Source organism: Salvelinus fontinalis, chromosome 19, assembly GCF_029448725.1.
Source record: "Salvelinus fontinalis isolate EN_2023a chromosome 19, ASM2944872v1, whole genome shotgun sequence".
Classification (NCBI taxonomy): Eukaryota; Metazoa; Chordata; class Actinopteri; order Salmoniformes; family Salmonidae; genus Salvelinus; species Salvelinus fontinalis.
Window position 1 is genome coordinate 49704256 of NC_074683.1, and position 21277 is coordinate 49725532.

The 21277-nt window shown below is 45.4% G+C and overlaps 1 protein-coding gene across 1 annotated transcript in view; it reads left to right on the forward strand.

Annotated features, from left to right (window-relative positions):
• myo10l3 (myosin X, like 3) overlaps positions 1–21015 on the forward strand; it is a 206928-nt gene extending 185913 nt beyond the window's left edge. Inside the window, exons 36-40 of the mRNA XM_055871886.1 lie at positions 11845–12015; positions 16449–16574; positions 17488–17649; positions 18763–18954; positions 19537–21015. Coding sequence (XP_055727861.1) covers positions 11845–12015; positions 16449–16574; positions 17488–17649; positions 18763–18954; positions 19537–19641 — 756 coding nt within the window. The 3' untranslated portion in view covers positions 19642–21015. The remainder of the gene's footprint in view (positions 1–11844; positions 12016–16448; positions 16575–17487; positions 17650–18762; positions 18955–19536) is intronic.
• The last annotated feature ends 262 nt before the right edge of the window (positions 21016–21277 follow it).

Sequence of the window (21277 nt, forward strand, 5' to 3'; positions counted from 1 at the left end):
AATGTCGTGCTTTACAATGTCGAGTCTTTTCCATTGCAATTCATTGACTTGTTGCAAACCATCTTAGTTTGCAATCCATTTTCTTGCAATTTTTCTGTCCTCTTTCCTTTTTTTGAAGGCTTAAGCAAGCGCCCCATTCCCATAGAAACCTTTAGTAGGGCCAGAATAGCTGTATCAATTCACTGACCTTTGTCTCTTTAATGTTAAGATTGCTACATGCTACTACTCCGATACAAGATTCAGAGTGTTGCAATGTTGTTAAAGGGGCGACTCCTTGTAATACTCTGAGGTGCTGAGGGGGTTCAAATATGGAGGACAAGGATATGGAGGTTGATAGGCATCAAGCTAAAAAATTAAATAAAATAAACATGTATTTCAGAAGAAAACATGAGGAAGAATTAAACCTTATGTCGGGCAAATGGACTTTGGATGTGTGATCTGCTGAATGACCACTACTATGCTTAAACATTCGGATATCGAAATAGTATTTTTCAGTTCAAGTTCAAGAAATAATAAAACATTTTAAAAACCTGGGACAAGAGTAGATGTTGCGAGAAAATGGCGCAGGGTCGAGGGAACAAGGGAAAACCCAGGGGAAAGCAATGATGTCATGCCTTAAGTACAAAAACAGTACTTTAGTAGTTTAGAACGTAAAGTTGATGGGAGTGACATGGAGTTTGAAAGAGGCTGAAGGTTTTAAAAAATGGAGGAGCAGATTCGGTACTGCAAGGAGAGTGGAATGAAAGGAAAGGATGACGATGATGATTCTGGCCCAGTGGGATTTTCAGAGAGAATCGATCCTTGCCTTCTGGCTGATCCATATATGGTGTCAGGTTGGGTGGAGAAGAGGTTCAGGACTGTTGAGTCAAAGTAACTTAAAGTGGACTTGTGGTGATTTTTTGGGGGGCGTTTTTTTCCATCCAGAGGGAGCAGTTCTTGTCCCCACGCATTTAGGGATTTGCTCTCTGGCGCCGTTGAAAGAAGTGATAACTGGGGTGGCGTTAAGGAGGATCAACTGAAATGGAAGATTCCCGGTGTCTGTGGTACCTGCCGTTTGGTGCGGCGCAGACCCAGTAGAGAGCGTGGTGAAACAGAGAAGACACTGTCTGTCCTGCTGAGTTTTGATGCAGAGTCTTTAACCAACAAAGTCAAGTTAGGATGTGTCAGTTAGGGTAGGTTAGGGTAGGACGTAGACATGTGTCAGTTAGGGTAGGACGTAGACGGCGGACGTAAAGGTAACGTAAAGGTAATGGCGGACTGAACGAAGTTATGTAGAGCACCTCAAGATAAAACATAATATTCGAAATATCTGCTAAATAGACTAAAATATTAGCACTACATAATCTGGTGGGTGATAAACCTTCAATCTGGATAATAACACAAAACAAATCCTAAGACTAGAGACATTTATCGACAAATATTACGAACACAGACAACAACCAAACATGACGGAGAATAAGACAGGGGAACCGTTTACAAAACGCAAGCGAGATTCTTCGACAGATACTGACGATTTAATATTCTCACCACCGGGAATGGTAAAGGTCGAAACTGATCTGTTAAAATCAATAAATGACAAACTGGGTTTACTTGAATTACTTAGTAAGGATATAAAAGAGTTAAAGGCAAGCCTAGAGATGAGTGATGAAAAAGCTGCGACATTGGAGAAGGAAACACACGCGCTAAAAGGGACAGTCAATAAGATTCAAACCGAAATGAATGGAATTAAAAAAGAGAACATCGTTCTGAAGGAAGCCTTACTGGAGATTCAAACTAGATCCATGAGAGAGAATTTGGTACTTACAGGTATCCAAGAAAAAGAAGGAGAAGTTCCTGAATCTATAGTTAGAGAGTTCCTCCGTACAGCGCTTCAGATTCCATGCGAAGTTGTCGACAAAATCCAACTTGAACGTGTTCACCGCTTCGGACAGAGAGGGCAGAGGTACGAACGCCCAATCGTTGCAAAATTTGCTTCATTTAAAGATAAAATAATGGTTAAAAGCCTAGGTAAAAGACTTGCTGGGACCAAAATTGGCATGAATGATCAGTTTCCGAAAGAAATTGCAGAACGGCGCAAAGTTCTGTATCCAATTTTCAAAGAAAACAGATTAAAAGCGAAACGAGTAGCTCTCGTCGTTGATAAACTATATATTGATAACCAGTTGTTCAGAGACACAAAGACTACTCCATGGTTATTTTAAAATTTACAAAATTCTCATAGACGTGGAAAATAAACACAATTCAAGCCCGGTTACTGATTGTAACAATACAACAAAAAATATAGCTTTTTTATAAATCTTCACATATAACTAATTGAACACACAAGCACTAATTCAACATAGTGAAGATAAAAACTAAGTAAACAGAAGGCACAGTATGTGTGGATGGTATGGTTTGTGTTTATTTTATTTTTTATCTTATTTGTTATGTTTGGAAAGTTGAGTGAGTGAGTAATGAAATGGTTGCATATCCCAGAGCCAATGTATTGCTGTGAGCCGGGTATGAGAGGGCTTTCAATGTTGTTCAGATGATGGATATACTTTTATAATGAATTATACGTCTTATTTATTTATTGTCCTATCATGGAAAACTACATTTTTTTAATCTTAATAAATTATATCTAATTATTATCCTATTTTAATGGTACTGTCTATGGCCCTATACCCTAGACACCCACCTGAATGACCCAGATATTAAGGAGAAGTCCCTAACTGTTTTATGTGCTCGCTGTAAGCGGTCTATATGCAGCTAAAATGAGGTCAGAGACCAAGAGCAGCACTGCCCCCTCAAGATTCTGAGCCTGCTTGGCAGGGTTGGTCCTGCAAAGCCAAAGCCCCCTAAAGGGAGAGGAAAATATACAAGGAATTTCTCAAAGCTGCTAATGAGAACCTTGACGACCTTGTACCTAGCCGGTGGGGATTCCGGTGGGGTACCCCCACCCAGGCAGTGGCAGTGCTGGCAACACTAGCTGCAGTAACCCATGGGGAGGGGGTCACACTCGGACATTCAGAGAGGGGGTATATTATTGTGGCCCTGGTGGCACAGAATCAAGGTCGGACTGCATGGAGATGCATGGGGACATGGTCATGACTGGTGGCCGTATTGTGGGTGTTTTTTTCAGGAATAGGGTGTACATTTGACGGCCATTATCTAGGATATGACAATGGTAAATAAATTTCAATTTTTGCTTATTTTTTTGCGCGGTCTTGCAGGCCTTCTCATGCAGCTGCAACTGCAATGGCATTTGGAAATCATGACCCATCTTGAGTTGGGCTCTGGGATGGTGCAACTGTTGAGAAAGTGAGCTTATGGTTGTGTGGGGGTAAGGGCTGAGTGTGTATGTGTGTATCCCACAACTGTTGCGAAAGAAGAAGTAAAAGATGTTAGGGACAATAGAGGATGATCCACAGCTATATATAATACAAATCGAGGTGACGGCAATGGAAATGCATATGGCAATTGATTTACTTCAATTCGGTAAATGGAACTGTATGCTCTTTTCAAAGAATGGATCCCAGTCGGTTCAGGGCTATGGGATACAGGGGGTCGAGGGTGGTCTGCCGGGCATTGGGATGACAAGCCATCTCGAGATGAGGCCTTTTAGCGGGTGGAATAGTAGGGACCAATTGGAGGTTTACTTAGTAGAAATGCAAATATCATGGTACAACTATATAGACACTCAATCATTATGTTACTTTTTAATAGTACGTTTACAAAAATATATTCTGATTAAAAGAATGAAAGGTGTGTCTCATGGTAAGTGGTGAAATAAGTATAGCCAGTTACAATTGTAATGGCTTAGCAGATAATAAGAAAAGACGATCAGTATTTACCTGGCTAAAAGAGAAGGATTATAATATTTATTGTTTACAGGAAACCCATTCAACAGTTTTAGATGAAGTTTTGTGGAAAAAGAACTGGGTGGGCAAAATATATTTCTCCCATGGGCAAAGAAATTCAAAAGGGGTGATGATCTTAATTAACAATAATTTTGATCCAAATGTGCAAATTGTCCAAACAGATCCTCAAGGTAGATGGATTATTTTAAATATGTTATTGGACAATAAACAAAAATGGCTTGTTAACCTATACGGTCCGAATAATGATGATCCAAGCTTCTTTAAAAATATATATAAGAACTTATCAACTCTACAAGCAAAACTAGACACTATTATTATAATGGGAGATTTTAATACGGTCTTAAATAGCTCTATAGACCGGAAAGGAAATCACACTACAAATTATCACCCTCAGGCACTTAAGGAAATCATGAATGTCATGGATATATTGGAATTAGTGGATATATGGAGACTTAAATACCCTGATTTAGTGAGATATACATGGCGGAGGCTGAATCAAGCTAGTCGTCTTGACTACTTTCTTATTCCATTCTCTCTGGCACCAAAAGTTAAAAAAGTGTTGATAGGGGATAGAATGCGGTCGGATCATCACATAATTGGCATATATATTTCTCTTACAGAATTTCCACGTGGGCGAGGATATTGGAAATTTAATCAAAGTCTACTAGATGATAAATTGTTTAGAACTAGGACAGAAGATTTTATAACTGACTTTTTCAGACATAACATAGGTACAGCAGATCCCCTTATTGTATGGGACACTTTTAAGTGTGCCTTTAGAGGCCATGCAATTCAGTACTCATCTATAAAACAAAAGCAATTTAGATCAAAAGAGTCCATATTAACAAAGGAAATTGAAGGACTAACAGTACAGTTAGATAGCAATAAAAACGGTACCATAGAGGCACAGAATAATTTAGAGGAAAAACAAAAAGAAATGGAGGAACTTATTCAAGAAAGATCCAGTGTAATATATTATAAAAATAAAGCGAACTGGATGGAATATGGGGAAAAATGCACCAAATTCTTTTTCAATCTTCAATATAGAAATGCTACCAAAAAAAATGTATTAAAACTTGTGACAAATGATGGAGTCACGCATGATTCACCAAATGATATTTTGAAAGAGGAAGTAAAGTACTTTAAGAATATGTTTTCGTTTCAGGCTCCTCCATCTCCACTAACTGAAACTAATTGTATGGATTTTTTTCCTATTAATAATGTAAAATTAACATCTGAACAGAAAGACTCATGTGAAGGCCAAATTACAGAGGAGGAACTGCTTGTTGCAATTGGGGCCTTTAAAGATGGGAAAACTCCAGGGCTGGATGGCATACCAGTGGAAGTATACAAAACGTTTTTTGATATACTCAAAGGACCTTTATTAACTTGTTTTAACCACTCCTATATAAATGGTAGATTATCAGACACACAACAAGAAGGTCTGATATCGTTATTACTGAAACAGGACCCAAGTGGTATATATAAAGATCCAGTCCAATTAAAAAATTGGAGACCTCTTACACTTCAGTGTTGTGATGCAAAAATCCTAGCAAAATGCTTGGCGCATAGAATAAAAAAAGTTTTGTCAGATATTATTCATCCTAATCAGACAGGTTTTTTACATGGACGATACATTGGAGATAATATAAGGCAAGTACTGGAAACAATAGAACACTATGAGATATCGGGGACACCAGGCCTGGTTTTCATAGCTGATTTTGAAAAGGCTTTTGATAAAGTACGACTGGAGTTTATATATAAATGCCTAGAATATTTCAATTTTGGGGAATCTCTTATAAAATGGGTTAAAATTATGTATAGTAACCCTAGGTGTAAAATAGTAAATAATGGCTACATCTCAGAAAGTTTTAAACTATCTAGAGGAGTAAAACAAGGTTGTCCACTATCGGCATATCTATTTATTATTGCCATCGAAATGTTAGCTGTTAAAATTAGATCAAACATTAATATTAAAGGATTAGAAATCCATGGCTTAAAAACTAAGGTGTCATTGTACGCTGATGATTCATGTTTTCTTTTAAAACCACAACTAGAGTCTCTCCAGGGCCTCATAGAGGATCTAGATACCTTTGCTATCCTCTCTGGATTAAAACCAAATTATGATAAATGTACCATATTACGTATTGGATCACTAAAAAATACACATTTTATATTGCCATGTAGTTTACCAATTAAATGGTCTGACGGAGATGTGGACATACTCGGTATAAAAATCCCAAAAGAAAGAAATGATCTCACTCATATAAATTTTTATAGAAAGTTAGCAAAAATAGATAAGATCTTGCTACCATGGAAAGGAAAATACCTGTCTATTTGTGGAAAAATCACCCTAATTAACTCTTTAGTCATATCACAGTTTACCTATTTGCTTATGGTTTTGCCTACACCTAGTGACCTGTTTTTTAAATTATATGAACAAAAAATATTCAATTTTATTTGGAACGGCAAGCCAGATAAAATTAAAAGGGCCTATTTATATAACGAATATGAATTCGGAGGGCAGAAATTATTAAATATTAAAGCATTAGACATCTCACTAAAGGCATCGGTCATACAAAAGTTATACTTAAATCCAAACTGGTTCTCTAGTAAACTGGTACGAATGTCTCATCCTATGTTCAAGAAGGGCCTTTTTCCCTTTATTCAGATTACACCTGCTCATTTTCGGTTGTTTGAAAAGGAAATGATCTCCAAAATATCCTTATTCTTTAAACAAGCCTTAGAAAGTTGGTTGCAATTTCAGTTTAATCCACCTGAAAGGACGGAACAAATAGTACAACAAATATTGTGGTTAAATTCAAATATAATAATTGATAAAAAAACTGTATTTATCGAAGAAATGTTTAAAAAAGGTATAATTTTTGTGAATGATATCATAAATAGGACTGGTGGAGTTATGTCACACATGCAGCTAACACAGACATATGGAAAAGTCTGCTCTACCCAAAATTACAACCAATTAATTGCGGCATTACCACAAAAATGGAAGAGGCAGGTGGAAGGGGATAAAAATAAGGAACTTGTATGTCGGCCTTATATTAAAGAACATAAATGGTTAAAGAAAAGCGTGATAAATAAAATCATATACCAATTTCATTTAAGGACCAAAAAACTAACAGCTGTGCCATACAAATTGCAAAATAGTTGGGAAGAGATTTTCGATGTACCCATTCCATGGCACATGGTTTATGAATTGATACGCAAAACAACGCCGGATTCAAAACTTCGAATTTTTCAATATAAATTACTGTACAAAATTCTTGCAACTAATAGAATGTTATATATATGGGGTATACAATCTTCCCAGCTCTGCAGATTCTGTTGTGAGGAGGCAGAGTCATTAGATCATTTATTTTGGTATTGTCCATATGTAGCTCGTTTTTGGTCACAGGTCCAGGAATGGCTGAAGAATTGCAACATTTGCCTAAAACTAACGCTACAGATAGCAATACTGGGGGATTTGAAAAGCCATAGTCAATCAATCAATAATATAATAATTATTTTGGCAAAGATGTTTATTTTTAATTTACAATCTGTAGAAGCTATGAGAATAGGAAGGTTCAGGTCTTTTGTGAAGCATCACAGCACAGTTGAGAAATGTATGGCAAATAGAAATCCGAAATGGATGATGTTGGAAGATAGATGGGAGGGGTTGGGTGGAGCTGAAGGGTGGGACTAATAACAAGATAAACAATATAGGGCATACGGGATCTGTGAAATGTGTATAGGTGCGGAGCTTTTGTGAAATAGCACAGTTACAAGTGGAAATAAAATTGGATGGACAACAGAAATAGAGGAAGGACTAAGAACAAATAAGAGAGAACTATTGTAAAGTGGACTGTGTCTGTAAGATAGGTATAAGATGTAGAAATTGAAGGTAAAAGCAGAAGTGTTTATAAGTTTACTCCAATTGGGGGATTGGTGGTAGGGTCGCGGGGAATAATAATAAAGGCATATTCTTTAAAAAAGTATGTATGTCTATATAGGTATGTGTATGTATATATGTGTATATGTATGCATACGTATATGGATATATATATTTACCCCAAAAAATATGGGGGAATGGAAATGATGCAGACAATTACATTGGAAGCAACATTCTTTCCGCAATACTAAGCTGATCCACCCCCCAAAATAAAAAAAATAAAAAAAATAATAATAATAAAAAATAAAAAAAAGGATGTGTCAGTTATCCAGTGAGAGATTTTGTCCCGAACCCATTATGGTGTTTTAGGTGCCAAGCTTATGGTCATGTTGCAGCAGTGTGTAAAAGGAAGATTTCTAGATGTGAGAAGTGTGCAGAAGAGCATGAGACAAAGGAATGTGCAGCAGTAGAGGCTGCTGAGGGAGGATGGCTCATATTTATTTGTATTTATTATGGATCCCCATTAGTTCCTGCCAAGGCAGCAGCTACTCTTCCTGGGGTTTATTATGGATCCCCATTAGTTCCTGCCAAGGCAGCAGCTACTCTTCCTGGGGTTTATAATGGATCCCCATTAGTTCCTGCCAAGGCAGCAGCTACTCTTCCTGGGATTATTATGGATCCTCATTAGTTCCTGCTAAGGCAGCAGCTACTCTTCCTGGGGTTTATAATGGATCCCCATTAGTTCCTGCCAAGCAGCTACTCTTCCTGGGGTTTATTATGGATCCCCATTAGTTCCTGTCAAGGCAGCGGCTACTCTTCCTGGGGTTTATTATGGATCCCCATTAGTTCCTGCTAAGGCAGCAGCTACTCTTCCTGGGGTTTATAATGGATCCCCATTAGTTCCTGCCAAGGCAGCAGCTACTCTTCCTGGGGTTTATTATGGATCCCCATTAGTTCCTGCCAAGGCAGCAGCTACTCTTCCTGGGGTTTATAATGGATCCCCATTAGTTCCTGCCAAGGCAGCAACTACTCTTCCTGGGGTTTATAATGGATCCCCATTAGTTCCTGCCAAGCAGCTACTCTTCCTGGGGTTATTATGGATCCTCATTAGTTCCTGCCAAGCAGCTACTCTTCCTGGGGTTTATTATGGATCCCCATTAGTTCCTGCCAAGGCAGCAGCTACTCTCCCTGGGGTTTATAATGGATCCCCATTAGTTCCTGCCAAGGCAGCAGCTACTCTCCCTGGGGTTTATAATGGATCCCCATTAGTTCCTGCCAAGGCAGCAGCTACTCTTCCTGGGGTTTATAATGGATCCCCATTAGTTCCTGCTAAGGCAGCAGCTACTCTTCCTGGGGTTTATAATGGATCCCCATTAGTTCCTGCCAAGGCAGCAGCTACTCTCCCTGGGGTTTATAATGGATCCCCATTAGTTCCTGCCAAGGCAGCAGCTACTCTTCCTGGGGTTTATAATGGATCCCCATTAGTTCCTGCCAAGGCAGCAGCTACTCTTCCTGAGGTTTATAATGGATCCCCATTAGTTCCTGGGATCCAAACATATTAAAGCACTTACATTAGAGTTCCTTGTAGTCATAACTGTATAATGGCTGGAATGCAGTGCAATTCATTCCGTTCCAGCCATTATTATGAGCCGCCATCCCCTCAGCAGCCTCCACTAATGTGTAGTATGGGTGGGAAAAGTTGTGAGTTAACTGTAAGGGTTCCCATGGTGCTGGAGATTAGAGGTGTCTGGCGAGAGAGAGGCAGGTTGAGTTTGCCATGATCAGAGTAGTGCAGAAGGTGTCGTATGCCGAGGCTGTGAGGAGCCTGAGGAAGCCATTGGAAAAGGAATCTGGTTGATATCCCTTTAAATGGAGGGGCAGGCAACGGAACAGGGATTTTTCCAAATAAAAGGCACTTCCGTGTTGGATTTCCTCAGGTTTTCGCCTGCAAAATCAGTTCTGTTATACTCACAGACAATATTTTGACCGTTTTGGAAACTTTAGAGTGTTTGCTATCCTAATCTGTCAATTATATGCATATTCTAGCATCTGGACCTGAGGAATAGTCTGTTTACCTTAGGAACGTTATTTTTCCAAACATAAAAATTCTGCCCCCTAGCTGAAAGAAGTTAAAGAAAAACTAACAGGTCTGTGAGAGCCGGAATTCTTACTGGTTGGTAGGTGATCAAATACTTATGTCATGCAATAAAATGCAAATGAATTACTTAAAAATCATACAATGTGATTTTCTGGATTTTTGTTTTAGATTCCGTCTCTCACAGTTGAAGTGTACCTATGATAAAAATTACAGGCCTCTACATGCTTTGTAAGTAGGAAAACCTGCAAAATCGGCAGTGTATCAAATACTTGTTCTCCCCACTGTAGGTGTCTGGTTAGACTGTAAACTCTCCTTCCAGACTCATATTAAGCATCTCCAATCCAAACTTAAATCTAGAATCGGCTTCCTATTTCATAACAAAGCCTCCTTCACTCATGCTGCCAAACATACCCTCGTAAAACTGACCATCCTACCGATCCTTGACTACCGATCCTTGACACCCCATATATATTACCCACAACTGCGACCTGTATGCTCTCGTTGGCTGGTCCTCGCTACATATTCGTCACCAAACCCACCCGCTCCAGGTCATCTATAACTCTTTGCTAAGTAAAGCTCTGCCTTATCTCAGCTCACTGGTCACCATAGCAACACCCACCCGTAGCAGGCGCTCCAGCAGGTATATTTCACTGGTCACCATAGCAACACCCACCCGTAGCATGCGCTCCAGCAGGTATATTTCACTGGTCACCATAGCAACACCCACCCATAGCAGGCGCTCCAGCAGGTATATTTCACTGGTCACCATAGCAGCACCCACCAGTAGCACGCGCTCCAGCAGGTATATTTCACTGGTCACCATAACAACACCCACCCATAGCAGGCGCTCCAGCAGGTATATTTCACTGGTCACCATAGCAACACCCACCCATAGCAGGCGCTCCAGCAGGTATATTTCACTGGTCACCATAGCAACACCCACCCATAGCAGGCGCTCCAGCAGGTATATTTCACTGGTCACCATAGCAACACCCACCCATAGCAGGCGCTCCAGCAGGTATATTTCACTGGTCACCATAGCAACACCCACCCATAGCAGGCGCTCCAGCAGGTATATTTCACTGGTCACCATAGCAACACCCACCCATAGCAGGCGCTCCAGCAGGTATATTTCACTGGTCACCATAGCAACACCCACCCGTAGCACGCGCTCCAGCAGGTATATTTCACTGGTCACCATAACAACACCCACCCATAGCAGGCGCTCCAGCAGGTATATTTCACTGGTCACCATAGCAACACCCACCCGTAGCATGCGCTCCAGCAGGTATATTTCACTGGTCACCATAGCAACACCCACCCATAGCAGGCGCTCCAGCAGGTATATTTCACTGGTCACCATAGCAACACCCACCCATAGCAGGCGCTCCAGCAGGTATATTTCACTGGTCACCATAGCAACACCCACCCGTAGCATGCGTTCCAGCAGGTATATTTCACTGGTCATCCCCAAAGCCAATTCCTCCTTTGGCCGCCTTTCCTTCCAGTTCTCTGATACCAATGACTGCAACGAATGACTGCAGCAAAAATCACTGAAGTTGGAGACTTATATCTCCCTCACTAACTTTAAACATCAGCTGTCAGAGCAGCTTACCGATCGCTGCAGCTGTACACAGCCCATCTGTACACAGCCCATCCAACTACTTCATCCCCATATTCGTTTTTCTGCTCTTTTGCACACCAGTATTTCTACTTGCACATCCTCATCTGCACATCTATCACTCCAGTATAAATTGCTAAATTATAATTACTTCGCCACTATGGCCTATTTATTGCCTTACTTCATTTGCACACACTGTATATAGATTTTTCTATTGTGTTATTGACTGTATGTTTGTTTATGTGTAACTCTTTGTTGTTGTTTTTGTCACACTGCTATGCTTTATCTTGGCCAGGTCGCAGTTGTAAATGAGAACTTGTTCTCAACTGTCCTACCTGGTTAAATAAAGGTGAATTAAAAAATATGTCTCGTCCAGGCCCATGAGTCTCTGACCAACGGTCATTTCCCGGCCCCAGAAGACACCCTGCAGCACCTGGCTGCTCTCAGGCTCCAGTTCCTCCACGGGGACAAGGCCCGGGGCAGCTGGTCTCTGGACAACGTCTACCCGGTAGGGAGGCTACGCACACGCATCCTGCATTTCACCAAGGTACTTATATATTTTTCCGTAAGCCCTAAAAACCTGTTTTCACTTTGTCATTATGGGGTATTGTGTGTAGATTGATGAGGGGGGGTGGGGGTGGGGGGGGGGGGGGGGGGGGGGGATATTTAATAGATTTTATAATAAGGCTGTAATGTAACAAAATGTGGACAAAGTAAAGGGGTCTGACTACTTTCTGATTGCACTGTATGTATCTCTGATGTATGCATATGTATGTTGCTGTATGTTGTCTTTGCTGGGGACAAATCCCACTGAATTTAGGTTAGTTACACTCTATCCATCTATCTATCTATCTGCAGATTGACCCTTTGCGGCTTGCAACGTGGGGTTGTATAGGTGGACTAGCAACGTGGGGTTGTGTAGGCGGACTAGCAACGTGGGGTTGTGTAGGTGGACTAGCAACGTGGGGCTGTATAGGTGGACTAGCAACGTGGGGTTGTGTAGGTGGACTAGCAACGTGGGGTTGTGTAGGTGGACTAGCAACGTGGGGTTGTGTAGGTGGACTAGCAACGTGGGGTTGTGTAGGTGGACTAGCAACGTGGGGTTGTGTAGGTGGACTAGTAACGTGGGGTTGTGTAGGTGGACTAGCAACGTGGGGTTGTGTAGGTGGACTAGCAACGTGGGGTTGTGTAGGTGGACTAGCAACGTGGGGTTGTGTAGGTGGACTAGCAACGTGGGGTTGTGTAGGCGGACTAGCAACGTGGGGTTGTGTAGGCGGACTAGCAACGTGGGGTTGTGTAGGCGGACTAGCAACGTGGGGTTGTGTAGGCGGACTAGCAACGTGGGGTTGTATAGGCGGACTAGCAACGTGGGGTTGTGTAGGCGGACTAGCAACGTGGGGTTGTGTAGGCGGACTAGCAACGTGGGGTTGTGTAGGCGGACTAGCAACGTGGGGTTGTGTAGGCGGACTAGCAACGTGGGGTTGTGTAGGCGGACTAGCAACGTGGGGTTGTGTAGGCGGACTAGCAACGTGGGGTTGTGTAGGCGGACTAGCAACGTGGGGTTGTGTAGGCGGACTAGCAACGTGGGGTTGTGTAGGCGGACTAGCAACGTGGGGTTGTGTAGGCGGACTAGCAACGTGGGGTTGTGTAGGCGGACTAGCAACGTGGGGTTGTGTAGGCGGACTAGCAACGTGGGGTTGTGTAGGCGGACTAGCAACGTGGGGTTGTGTAGGCGGACTAGCAACGTGGGGTTGTGTAGGCGGACTAGCAACGTGGGGTTGTGTAGGCGGACTAGCAACGTGGGGTTGTGTAGGCGGACTAGCAACGTGGGGTTGTGTAGGCGGACTAGCAACGTGGGGTTGTGTAGGCGGACTAGCAACGTGGGGTTGTGTAGGCGGACTAGCAACGTGGGGTTGTGTAGGCGGACTAGCAACGTGGGGTTGTGTAGGCGGACTAGCAACGTGGGGTTGTGTAGGCGGACTAGCAACGTGGGGTTGTGTAGGCGGACTAGCAACGTGGGGTTGTGTAGGCGGACTAGCAACGTGGGGTTGTGTAGGCGGACTAGCAACGTGGGGTTGTGTAGGCGGACTAGCAACGTGGGGTTGTGTAGGCGGACTAGCAACGTGGGGTTGTGTAGGCGGACTAGCAACGTGGGGTTGTTGTATAGGCGGACTAGCAACGTGGGGTTGTTGTATAGGCGGACTAGCAACGTGGGGTTGTTGTATAGGCGGACTAGCAACGTGGGGTTGTTGTATAGGCGGACTAGCAACGTGGGGTTGTTGTATAGGCGGACTAGCAACGTGGGGTTGTTGTATAGGCGGACTAGCAACGTGGGGTTGTTGTATAGGCGGACTAGCAACGTGGGGTTGTTGTATAGGCGGACTAGCAACGTGGGGTTGTTGTATAGGCGGACTAGCAACGTGGGGTTGTTGTGTAGGCGGACTAGCAACGTGGGGTTGTTGTGTAGGCGGACTAGCAACGTGGGGTTGTTGTGTAGGCGGACTAGCAACGTGGGGTTGTTGTGTAGGCGGACTAGCAACGTGGGGTTGTTGTGTAGGCGGACTAGCAACGTGGGGTTGTGTAGGCGGACTAGCAACGTGGGGTTGTGTAGGCGGACTAGCAACGTGGGGTTGTGTAGGCGGACTAGCAACGTGGGGTTGTGTAGGCGGACTAGCAACGTGGGGTTGTGTAGGCGGACTAGCAACGTGGGGTTGTGTAGGCGGACTAGCAACGTGGGGTTGTGTAGGCGGACTAGCAACGTGGGGTTGTGTAGGCGGACTAGCAACGTGGGGTTGTGTAGGCGGACTAGCAACGTGGGGTTGTGTAGGCGGACTAGCAACGTGGGGTTGTGTAGGCGGACTAGCAACGTGGGGTTGTGTAGGCGGACTAGCAACGTGGGGTTGTTGTATAGGCGGACTAGCAACGTGGGGTTGTTGTATAGGCGGACTAGCAACGTGGGGTTGTTGTATAGGCGGACTAGCAACGTGGGGTTGTTGTATAGGCGGACTAGCAACGTGGGGTTGTTGTATAGGCGGACTAGCAACGTGGGGTTGTTGTATAGGCGGACTAGCAACGTGGGGTTGTTGTATAGGCGGACTAGCAACGTGGGGTTGTTGTGTAGGCGGACTAGCAACGTGGGGTTGTTGTGTAGGCGGACTAGCAACGTGGGGTTGTTGTGTAGGCGGACTAGCAACGTGGGGTTGTTGTGTAGGCGGACTAGCAACGTGGGGTTGTTGTGTAGGCGGACTAGCAACGTGGGGTTGTTGTGTAGGCGGACTAGCAACGTGGGGTTGTTGTGTAGGCGGACTAGCAACGTGGGGTTGTGTAGGCGGACTAGCAACGTGGGGTTGTGTAGGCGGACTAGCAACGTGGGGTTGTGTAGGCGGACTAGCAACGTGGGGTTGTGTAGGCGGACTAGCAACGTGGGGTTGTGTAGGCGGACTAGCAACGTGGGGTTGTGTAGGCGGACTAGCAACGTGGGGTTGTGTAGGCGGACTAGCAACGTGGGGTTGTGTAGGCGGACTAGCAACGTGGGGTTGTGTAGGCGGACTAGCAACGTGGGGTTGTGTAGGCGGACTAGCAACGTGGGGTTGTGTAGGCGGACTAGCAACGTGGGGCTGTGTAGGCGGACTAGCAACGTGGGGCTGTGTAGGCGGACTAGCAACGTGGGGCTGTGTAGGCGGACTAGCAACGTGGGGCTGTGTAGGCGGACTAGCAACGTGGGGCTGTGTAGGCGGACTAGCAACGTGGGGCTGTGTAGGCGGACTAGCAACGTGGGGCTGTGTAGGCGGACTAGCAACGTGGGGCTGTGTAGGCGGACTAGCAACGTGGGGCTGTGTAGGCGGACTAGCAACGTGGGGCTGTGTAGGCGGACTAGCAACGTGGGGCTGTGTAGGCGGACTAGCAACGTGGGGCTGTGTAGGCGGACTAGCAACGTGGGGCTGTGTAGGCGGACTAGCAACGTGGGGCTGTGTAGGCGGACTAGCAACGTGGGGCTGTGTAGGCGGACTAGCAACGTGGGGCTGTGTAGGCGGACTAGCAACGTGGGGCTGTGTAGGCGGACTAGCAACGTGGGGCTGTGTAGGCGGACTAGCAACGTGGGGCTGTGTAGGCGGACTAGCAACGTGGGGTTGTGTAGGCGGACTAGCAACGTGGGGTTGTGTAGGCGGACTAGCAACGTGGGGTTGTGTAGGCGGACTAGCAACGTGGGGTTGTGTAGGCGGACTAGCAACGTGGGGTTGTGTAGGCGGACTAGCAACGTGGGGTTGTGTAGGCGGACTAGCAACGTGGGGTTGTGTAGGCGGACTAGCAACGTGGGGTTGTGTAGGCGGACTAGCAACGTGGGGCTGTGTAGGCGGACTAGCAACGTGGGGCTGTGTAGGCGGACTAGCAACGTGGGGCTGTGTAGGCGGACTAGCAACGTGGGGCTGTGTAGGCGGACTAGCAACGTGGGGCTGTGTAGGCGGACTAGCAACGTGGGGCTGTGTAGGCGGACTAGCAACGTGGGGCTGTGTAGGCGGACTAGCAACGTGGGGCTGTGTAGGCGGACTAGCAACGTGGGGCTGTGTAGGCGGACTAGCAACGTGGGGCTGTGTAGGCGGACTAGCAACGTGGGGCTGTGTAGGCGGACTAGCAACGTGGGGCTGTGTAGGCGGACTAGCAACGTGGGGCTGTGTAGGCGGACTAGCAACGTGGGGCTGTGTAGGCGGACTAGCAACGTGGGGCTGTGTAGGCGGACTAGCAACGTGGGGCTGTGTAGGCGGACTAGCAACGTGGGGCTGTGTAGGCGGACTAGCAACGTGGGGCTGTGTAGGCGGACTAGCAACGTGGGGCTGTGTAGGCGGACTAGCAACGTGGGGCTGTGTAGGCGGACTAGCAACGTGGGGCTGTGTAGGCGGACTAGCAACGTGGGGTTGTGTAGGCGGACTAGCAACGTGGGGCTGTGTAGGCGGACTAATAAAGTGGGGTTGTTTTGTGTAGGTGGGCGCGGCGGGGCCTGTGGGCCAAACCCTTGAGCGGAGGCGTACCAGCTTCCTGGACGGGACCCTGCGCCGCAGCGGGCTGAAGACAGGCTCCATGAAGAAACAGAAGATGGAGGAGGAACAGGTAGCCTAGCGGTTAGAGGAGGAACAGGTAGCCTAGCGGTTAGAGGAGGAACAGGTAGTCTAGCGGTTAGAGGAGGAACAGGTAGCCTAGCGGTTAGAGGAGGAACAGGTAGCCTAGCGCTTAGAGGAGGAACAGGTAGCCTAGCGGTTAGAGGAGGAACAGGTAGCCTAGCGGTTAGAGGAGGAACATGTAGCCTAGCGGTTAGAGGAGGAACATGTAGCCTAGCGGTTAGAGGAGGAACATGTAGCGTAGCGGTTAGAGGAGGAACATGTAGCCTAGCGGTTAGAGGAGGAACATGTAGCCTAGCGGTTAGAGGAGGAACATGTAGCCTAGCGGTTAGAGGAGGAACATGTAGCCTAGCGGTTAGAGGAGGAACATGTAGCCTAGCGGTTAGAGGAGGAACGGGTAGCCTAGCGGTTAGAGGAGGAACGGGTAGCCTAGCGGTTAGAGGAGGAACGGGTAGCCTAGCGGTTAGAGGAGGAACGGGTAGCCTAGCGGTTAGAGGAGGAACGGGTAGCCTAGCGGTTAGAGGAGGAACGGGTAGCCTAGCGGTTAGAGGAGGAACGGGTAGCCTAGCGGTTAGAGGAGGAACGGGTAGCCTAGCGGTTAGAGGAGGAACGGGTAGCCTAGCGGTTAGAGGAGGAACGGGTAGCCTAGCGGTTAGAGGAGGAACGGGTAGCCTAGCGGTTAGAGGAGGAACGGGTAGCCTAGCGGTTAGAGGAGGAACGGGTAGCCTAGCGGTTAGAGGAGGAACGGGTAGCCTAGCGGTTAGAGGAGGAACAGGTAGCCTAGCGGTTAGAGGAGGAACGGGTAGCCTAGCGGTTAGAAGAGGAACGGGTAGCCTAGCGGTTAGAGGAGGAACGGGTAGCCTAGCCCTTGAGGAAGGTACTAATAAAGTATTGTTCTTGTTCAGATGCTGGAGATGTGGGTGAAGGAGGAGACTTCAGCCACCAGAACCTCCATCGTAGAGAAGTGGTCCAGACTTCAGGGACTGGACCAGCACACTGCCATGCTCAAATACATGAACATCATAAAGGAGTGGCCCGGATATGGGTCCACACTGTTCGACGTAGAGGTAACTACATGACAACACAGACTAGCGTCCTGTCCAGGGGGTGGACATCAAGCTACAGAGCCCTGTGGTGGCGGGCGGTGCAGTTGCCGTACCAGGCGGTGTTACAGCCCGACAGGATGCTCTCATATGTGTATTTATAAAAGTTTGTGAGGGTCTTAGGTGACAAGCCGATGTTGCGCGTTCTTCACCACACTGTCTGTGTGTGAGTGTGTGTGTGGGCCATTTCAGATGTCAGTGATGTGTACTCCGAGGAACATTAAGCTTTTCACCTTCTCCACTGCGGTCTCGTCGATGTGGATTGGGGCATGCTCCTAATGCTTTTTCCTGAAATCCCCGATCCATGGGATTAAATAGTGGGCTTTTGCACAGATGGGGCTCCATCTATGGTGGCACGGTGGTCAGGCCTCTGCAGGCTTGTTAGAAATGTGGCTCCCTCTGCCATTTGGACACATTCGTACACCAACAGCTTGGTGGGTATCGAGGGGGAGTGTTGGAAACATTTTTCACATTGAGAGACCAACTGTTGTCATTCACAATGGATGTTAAAAAAAATATGTTTTTAAAGACTTTCTTTGTTATGAAAAGAAAATGTGTCGCCTTGCAGTTGTAACAGACAGGAAACTGAACAAACTGAATTTAAGCATACAGGGGAAATACAAAAACATTCTACAGATGAGTGACCGAATCAGTGGATTCAGAGAAGGGGAGGTAACGGGCAGAAGGGGCGGTAACGGGCCGAAGGGGCGGTAACGGGCCGAAGGGGCGGTAACGGGCCGAAGGGGCGGTAACGGGCCGAAGGGGCGGTAACGGGCCGAAGGGGCGGTAACGGGCCGAAGGGGAGGTAACGGGCAGAAGGGGAGGTAACGGGCAGAAGGGGAGCTAACGGGCAGAAGGGGAGCTAACGGGCAGAAGGGGAGCTAACGGGCAGAAGGGGAGCTAACGGGCAGAAGGGGAGCTAACGGGCAGAAGGGGCGGTAACGGGCAGAAGGGAAAAAGAAGACAAATGAATGGAAATAGGTTGCTGGTTTCCATCGCCTGGCTTTGTAAATGTATTTGATCATACTTGTTTTCTGACCTGTCTGTGTATGTCTCTCTCTCTCTCTGTTTCCTCAGTGTAAAGAGGGAGGCTTTCCTCACGACCTGTGGCTGAGTGTGAGTGCAGAGAACGTGTCGGTCTACAAGAGAGGAGAACCCAAACCTCTAGAGACGTTCCCCTACGAACACATCATCTTCTTCGGAGCTCCCCAGGCCACTACCTATAAAATCACAGTGGACGACAGAGAGATGTTCTTTGAGACACCTCTGGTACAGTATTACACCATAATACAACATTATAGAAGTAGTAGCCTGGTCCCAGGTCTGTTTATAACACCAGATTATAAATGACCAGTAGTAGCCTGGTCCCAGGTCTGTTTATAACACCAGATTATAAATGACCAGTAGTAGCCTGGTCCCAGATCTGTTTATAACACCAGATTATAAATGACCAGTAGTAGCCTGGTCCCAGGTCTGTTTATAACACCAGATTATAAATGACCAGTAGTAGCCTGGTCCCAGGTCTGTTTATAACACCAGATTATAAATGACCAATAGTAGCCTGGTCCCAGGTCTGTTTATAACACCAGATTATAAATGACCAGTAGTAGCCTGGTCCCAGGTCTGTTTATGCTCATGCCAACTCCAATAGTGTCAACAGACATGTTTGGCATGACAATGAGTGACAGGGAATTGACATGATAACACAAACTGACTGGCACCCCAGGCTAGCATTTCAGAACGTCAACCAACAAAAGCCTTGGCTGTTATGATGCTTTTTTAACAAGTATCTATCTGTTCATCGTTCGTTTGTTTTCCCTGCTGTTAAAACTCTCATCTGTGATGTTTCAGGTTGGAGAGATCATCAAGATCATGAAAGCCTACATCAACATGATAGTAAAGAAGAGATGCAGCGTCCGATCTGGGTCCAGCGACGGAACCAACTGGATCAGGTGATGTGAGACAAAACACAGCCCAGTTGGCTTCCCACCACCGCCCCTGACCAGAAGGCTAAAAGGCTAGCACTACAAGGCTAAAAGGCTAGCACTACAAGGCTAAAAGGCTAGCACTACAAGGCTAAAAGGCTAGCACTACAAGGCTAACCAGCAGGGTCCGTGAAGACAAGCTTCAAGACTAAAAGTCCATGAAGACAGGACTGTTCTCTTCAACTCAGATGTCTGGATAACTGACGTCAGGCTGCTCATTCAGCTACTCCAGAACTCGTCCGACTCCGGTGTCCCTCAGTGTGGTGCGCCAAGCCCAACATTCAGAACATTCTAGAATGTGTAGCGCTAAAGGCTATACGGCGTTCCTCAACCGTTTTAAATATTGCTGTTCTATAGCTGTCGACAGAGTGGATATCACGTTACCTTCTGCTATTATTTACAGCAATTTATCAATAGTATGAACCAATCAGGATGTCACATTTTAAAATTTCCTTTTGTATTCAAGTTCTACCATTTTCAAATTCCTTTCCAATGGATTGAGATTCAGATTGAGTGAGAAATGTCTCACTGTCAAGCCTTCCCGTGACTAGCTCCCCTTTCCTTATAAGAATGTTGTGTCTATTTTTATAATTTGGCAAGTGTTATTATTATTATAACATATGTTAATGTCTGGGCATCCAACTATACCGTTATATATTTACAATGAGAAGAAGTTATTTGTCTAAAGTAAAGTGTTGAAAGACTTTTCCCCTCAGGTTTTCTGAGCAAATAGGAGTTGAATCCCAAACCAACCACAGAACCAGGGAGTTGAACCTCTCTACGTGTTGATGCCTTAAATAGGGTTTCGCTGCTTCCATTCATGTTTTTATTCTTTGGACTGTAAAGTAATACGTTTTCACTTTCAGGAATGGCGTCCCCAAGCCAGGGTTATGTCAGGGTTAAATAGCTCGATGGTTATAACCAGTTATAATGCTAGTGGCAGAGGCTGCTGTTCTATAGCCCCAGATCTGTTTCTGCTTTTGCCTACTCTGATTATGACGCTAAATATGTTTGAAATGACAATTCCATAAGGAAGTTGGGTGAAAGAGCAGATAAAGCAGACTGGTGTACCCAAAGCCTTTGTACCCAGTGCCTGAGAAACAGGTTTTTAACTAACTGGTGAAATAACACTTGTATTTTATAAGTTAAATATAACTAGAACAAACCAATACATAATCCATTACTACTATATTTAGGTTATTATTTATTCACAATAAAGGCAGTGGTTTAATATAGAACGTCGTGATAGAATTTAGTCTGAGGTATTTTTCATTTAAATGTTTTATTTACTATTTTTGATTTGAAACCAGTTTTGTCCTTGTAATTAAATGTTTTCTGACTGAAACTGATGAAAGAGAGTGTGATGTTTTGATGAAACGAGCAGGTAGGTATTTCCTGGTACTTCTGTTACTGAGCTATTGTTGGTCACGAGTGATAGATTATTACAATTAAATTTAATTGATTAAATTATTACAATTTTGGATATCTGTTCTAAAGTATTCCCACGCCTAAGAGAGACATTGACTGGACAAAACATTAAGAACACCTTCTCATATTGCGTTTCACTCCCAGTTTACCCTCGGGAACAGGCTCAATTCGTCAGGGCC